The 6,337-nt window shown below is 47.9% G+C and overlaps 1 protein-coding gene across 1 annotated transcript; it reads left to right on the top strand.

Moving 5' to 3' along the window:
* Nucleotides 1-2,449: 2,449 nt before the first annotated feature.
* On the top strand, nt 2,450-3,292 carry LOC105556761. The gene has a single exon (XM_012003864.1). It carries the CDS (start codon nt 2,450-2,452, stop codon nt 3,290-3,292), a length of 843 nt encoding a protein of 280 aa, XP_011859254.1.
* Nucleotides 3,293-6,337: the final 3,045 nt, after the last annotated feature.

A 6,337-nucleotide genomic window follows, 5' to 3' on the forward strand; every position in this document is an offset into this window, starting at 1 on the left:
AGCATGTAAACCGCTGTAGCTGTCGCTTCTGCCCACAACTGTGTCGGGAGCCTTTGCTTGCAACATCGTCCTCGCTGCTTCGACAATCGTTCGATTGTCTCTCTCGGCTCTCCCGTTCTGCTCGGGCGTATACGGCGCTGTCGTCTCCAGTGTAATTCCTCGGTCCTTTAGATACTTGGCCATCTTCTCGTTGCGGTACTCTCTCCCGTTGTCCGTGCGCAGGGTTTGCATGGCTCGGCCAAATTTATTCGCTATCATTCTCTCGAACTCCTGAAAGCGTTCATATACGTCAGATTTATGACGAATGAAATAGACGTACCGGAATCCAGTTGCCTCGTCCTTGAACAGCACGTAGAACCTTGCGCCTCCTAATGACTCTACCGGTATTGGCCCGCAGACATCACTGTGGATTACTTGTCTTGGCACTCTAGACTTCTCTCTCGACTCTTTCTTGAATGGCAGTTTGTGAAGCTTACCCATCTGGCATGCTTCGCAGAAGAATTCAGCTGCATTCTTCACGTTGACTCCATCCACGAGCCCGCGATTCACTAGCTCGACCAGAGCTCTCTTATGGATGTGCCCAAGCCTCTCGTGCCACAGTTTGAGATCCTTCGCCGTCACGTTCACCTCGACCTCAGCCCTCGGTCTCCTGAACAGCATCCGATACAAGCCATTTTCTTGTTTAATTCCGGTGGCAACTGTAGCGCCTTCTCGCAATAGGTCCACTCCATCGCCCTTGAAATTTACTTGAAAACCTTTGCTTGTGCACACTCCAACCGAAAACAGATTTCGGGCCACTCGTGGCACAAACAGAACATTCTCGATAACACCGCTCTGCCATTCGCCGCATACGAACTTTTCTATTCGTACATTACCGACGCCGGTTACCTCACAGATGCCATCGTCTCCGAGCATGACAGACTCCCCAGTTACCGGTCGTAGATCCTCGATCCAGTCACGCCTGAATGTCATGCCCATTCTACACCTAGGGATGATCCTACTTGTGGCTCATCCGATACCCCTTCTATACCTAAAGCTAATCCTACTTGCAGCTTAGCCGAGGGAGTAGTATAAAGTGTAAAAGGTTTACACTTTGGTTGGTTTCCAATCGTACCAAAGTACAACTACAGTGTACCCTTTTACACTTTATACTACTCCCTCGGATAAGCTGCAAGTAGGATTAGCTTTAGGTATAGAAGGGTATCGGATGTGGTAAAAGTAGGATCATCCCTAGGTGTAGAATGGGCATCACATGTTCCGAAGCACCACTGTCGGTGATCCAGACATCTCTCTTATCGGCTTCTCTTAGCTGCCTCAACTGCTCGACCGACGGTTGTTGCTGCCATCTACTGCTCGCCGCACCTGTCTCGCCGTGTTTTCGCCTTGTGTCTAATGTAAACGCGCAACTGTTACTCGACTGACCTTTGCCTTTGTCTTCTTTCTTCTGTTTATCACATTGACTAGCGTAATGCCCTCGCTCCTGACACCGGTAACACTCTATGCTTTTCTTTGGCCTCTTCTTCTTCTTGTCCTTGTCGTTGCCCTTGGCATTCGCTTTCTTTGTGACCGTTAGCGCGCTCGTCGAGTCATCGTCTTTTTCGAAATTCGAATCTTCGCGTATCAGCCGCTCCAACAAATTCGCAATCGTTTGACGCTCGGGATCGACACTATCCCACGCTGTCTTGAAGACATTAAATTTTGTCGTTAAGCTCGACAAAATCTTAGCAATTACCGCTGCCTCCGATATCGGCTCGCCTAGATCCCGCAACTGTCTAGCCATATTCTGTATGGCACTCACGTGCTGGATCACTGAGTCCGACGTGTGCATTGTATATGCGTAAAACCGCTGCGTTAATACACCCACATTTGAGGCCGATTTTTGCTCGTGCAGAGTCATCAGCTTCTTCCACATCTCGAATGCTGTGGTACAGACAAGCACACTATTCACTTGCTCGTCTTCCATCGCTGATGCAATAATCGCCGTTGCCTTGGCGTTATCCTTCACCCACGTTTTCGTCGCTTCCGCATTCTGGGGGATGTTCTGGGGTCTTTGTCTCGTTCCGTCGACTACGTCGAAGATCTCGTTCGCCATTAATACGGCGGTGATCTGGAATTTCCACGCCTGATAATTCTTGCTGTCGAACCGCTTCACGGATCGCACTAGGTTATCGTCCGGCATTTCCGAATTGTTAGTCTTTTCGCGCACACGTGAGACTCCCGGAACTACAGAATATTCGCTCGACACACCTCGCCACTCGATATTCTGTCCTCAGACCTCTCTCCACAAACTCTTGCCCCGATTTCGTGATCACTCAGAGAAGCACGACTTCGCCACGTGCCTTGCTCGCACGCCGTGTGCCTCGTCAACACTGGAAACGTGCCCACGTGCGTCAGACATACGGGCACATCGGTAGTTGACTTGACCTGGACTACGCCAAGTCTAGTGAATATGATTGAGGGGTGGAAGGTCCTTAAAGAAACTGAGACGCTATCTGACCATCTCTACATTAGTTTCTCGGTTAGGTCTAAGAACTACAACCGGTATCAGAGATCAATCCCGAGAGTGCACTGGAGGTTTGATAAATTGGACCAAGAAACCTTTGAACAGGCGATCGAGTGGAGCTGTGCCGTTGGACCGACACCGGAGACTCTTGAGTCGTCTGATGGGCCGGCACAATGGCTCCGCAGAATCATGACGGAGGCGTGCGACGCAGCTGCCCCCAGGGTTTCAAAACGAATAGAAAAGAGATTTGTTCACTGGTGGAATGAGGATATTGACACACTCAGGAAAGAATGTATACGTATTCGCAGATTGTGGACCCGTGCTAGGAGAAGAGGAGACAACCAAATGGAACCGGAATCAGCAAGAGCCTATCGTGAAGCGAGAGATCGCCTTAGAAAAGAGATTGGCAAGGCCAAGAATCGAGCCTGGGCGGACCTGATTGCCAGCATCGATAGAAATCCATGGGGTCTACCATACAAGGTGGTCCTCAAGAAGTTGAAGAAGGCAGACACTAGCCTTACACATACTCTTAGTAGCACGGATATGAATCCTTTACTGGACTCCCTGTCCCCCCAGGCGAGGCCACCGCAGATCATAGACTGGCACGCCGTGGGCTATCGGTGGGAGGAATGCATGGCGGTTACACCGGCGGAAGTTTTAAACGCGGTTCGATCGAGAAAGAAAACTAATTCAGCACCGGGCCCGGACGGGATATCTGTTCGCTTTTGGAAGAGGGCTCCGCCATGCCTCTTAAACAAAATGGCCGTGTGCTTTACGGTTCCTGTTTAAAAAACGGCGTATTTCCAAGGCCGTGAAAAAGAGCTAGCCTAGTGCTGATACCGAAAGGGAAAGTCGAGGTGGGACGGCCGGTGAAGGCTAGATCTATCTGTTGAGCCTAATCCTTCGTCTCCACTGCTCGTGTGAGACAAAAGATTAGGACGCGCGTTTATTCTTGGGCCAGGTAAAAGAACCGATAGACGAGTTGCAATCACTTAGGCTACTTTACTTATGAGCAAACGATACAGAGCTGTGTATTGCACGGCGGTCGCGACACAAGTGAAGACGCGCACGTCTATACCGGAAAGCTCGAAAAGCTGCGCATGAGCGGTGGCGCTTTCGAAAGTTCTGGACTATTCTATACACTAATACGCGACACTCTCATCCATCCACACACACACACACACGCATCTCCGCGCGTCCGACGAGCAACAGCGCGCTCGCATTGCCCGCTATATGTTTCCTTTCTATTGGAAGCGCTGTAAACTAACTATCAACACTATCTGTCTTCTGAACGACGTATCTAAAATCTTTGAGAAAGTACTGGTGGATCGTATACAGACTTTTATCCAGGATCGCGGGAGTGCCAATCTCTCAGATAACCAGTTCGGCTTCCGTAGGGCGAAATCCACGACCGACGCCATACTCGCCGTTAAGGAGACTATACAGGAAGCTACCGCACGGGGCGAGGCAGCCATGGCGGTTTCACTAGACATCAGAAACGCCTTCAACTCGCTCCCATGGAAGACCATTAAGGAGGCATTAAAAAGGAAAAAGTTTCCCAAATATATACGAAGGATAATGCACGCGTATTTGTCGGATAGGTCCGTAATTTACACGGATAGGTATGGTAGAAGAATTGAAAGGTCAGTGGAGGCCGGGGTCCCGCAGGGCTCGATTTTGGGACCAGTCTTGTGGAACCTGGCTTATGAAAGAAGTTTAATGTGTATATGTATGAGGCTCGTCGGCTTAGGATGAGATTCGGGCACGACAGTTATGTATTTCGACACGACTAACTACACTACATAAATGAACTTTATTTTACACTACCATAAGAGGTTCGAATGTACAGAGTACTTTACACTTGTTATACGACGCGACTCTCCCTGACGCGGTTCTTACTCCGGGCAGGTCTCGACAAATAGTGCGGCTTGCGATTCGCGCCGAAACCTGCCGGTCTTGCTGTCACGCCGATAGCGCGTGGTGACAGCGTGTAGCCCTGCGCGTATATCGTTCGCGCAGTCCGTCGGTTGGTACTCAGGAGCGTCTGATTTTTAGTGACCCTTTCAGCTCGGCCATACTGACCTTTAGCTTTGTCTCAAAGCTACGGTTAGCAACTAACTGGTAAGTATTTATTTTATATTTCTCAACTTAACCTATATTATCAGCTTAACTATATTATCAACTTAACTATTATTAACTTAATTCTATTATCAACTTAACTATATTCTCAACTTAACTATATTATCACTTAACTATATCTTATTTTCTATACGCGTTGCTTAACCTAACTTACATCTATTCGGGACCATCTGTCCCTTCAGTCTTTTTCGTTTACATTTATTATGTTGTCCGGTACTGGAATCGGCTTAATCCAGGGTTTTAATTTATCTGAAGACAAAATCGTGTCAAGTGGTTTGGGCCCGTGGTTGAATCCAGGTATGTCCTGTACTACGTAGCGTTCGCTTCCTAAAGCTTTTGCTATACGGTATGGCCCTTTATAACTCGGTTTTAATTTTGAATTTTCCCCTGGCTTAACCCTCGTGTTCCGTATTAATACAAAATCGTCTACCTTATATCTAGTAGGTTTACGGCTGTGCTCATCTCTATATTGCTTATTGTACTGTTTAATTATCTCATTCGCCCTTTCCGCTGTGTCTCTACTATTATTTCTTATTTTTTCCAGATCATAGTCTGTCTCTGTCAACGCCTTGACGTACTGTCTGACGCCTTGACGTACTGTTGCAGCGGAAAGTCCGAGTGATTTCGCTGTTCGTAGCCCAGCAAAAGTTTTGGACGGGGTGGCTTTAATGCTTTTGTGGTACGTATTATTTATCACATACTGTAGTTTTCCTAAGCTGTCTCCCCAGTCGCCGGGTCATTGATGAGTTTAACTAACGAGATTTTCAGGAACCGATTTACTCGCTCCGCCATCCCGTTCGCCCACGGGGCGGCTACTGCTACCTTTCGGTGCTTTGTCTTGTGAGTTGCGACGAAATTGGCAAATTCGGAGGACGTAAAGGCTGTTCCTCTATCGGAAATTACTTGAGAGGCTTTCCCGAACATATTAAAAATTACTTTCATTGCCTCTATTACCTCCTTTGTACCTGTCGATTTGGTCGCAAATAACCAAGTATATCTCGTGAACGCGTCGATTATCACGAGAATGTGTTTGTGTCCTTCTTTGGTTTCTTTCAGTGGCCCGAAATGGTCCAGATGGATCGCTTCCATCGATACCTTCGGAGCGGTTGCTGGCTGCGTTTCGCCCTCGAACCGATTCGGTGCGCTGTTGGCCACTACACAGGTAACGCAATTTTCTATGTACTCGTGTATTCGCCTATTCATTTTCGGAAACCAATAGTTTTCTTTGATTCCCCTTAAAGTTTTCTCCGCGCCGCAATGTGCTAACTCGTCGTGGTACGTTCGGATTATGCTCGGTATCATCGACTCGGGTATTACAAAATTAACTTCCTCTTTTTCTTTCCTATACACTAACCCGTCTATTATTGTGAATTTATCGTTTTCCGCGTACTCTAACTCGGTGCTTATTTTGCAGATTTTCTCGTCGGCTAACTGCCGAAATTCCAGTTCCTGCTCTAAGGGTAGCTGATTTATATAGCCGACGCTACGGCTTAGCGCGTCGACGTGGATCATTCGGGTATCGGGCCGGTGAGTTACCTTGAAGTCGTATATTTGTAATGCGAGAGTCCAGCGGGCAATTCTTGGGTTTATATTGGCTTTATTGACCGCATATACTAGGGCATTACAGTCCGTGACGACATTAAATTTTTTCCCGTATAAGTATACGTGGAACCTTTCGATCGCGCGCACTATGGC

Source organism: Vollenhovia emeryi, unplaced genomic scaffold (assembly GCF_000949405.1).
Source record: "Vollenhovia emeryi isolate VEMERY1.0 unplaced genomic scaffold, V.emery_V1.0 DF939795.1, whole genome shotgun sequence".
Classification (NCBI taxonomy): domain Eukaryota; kingdom Metazoa; phylum Arthropoda; class Insecta; order Hymenoptera; family Formicidae; genus Vollenhovia; species Vollenhovia emeryi.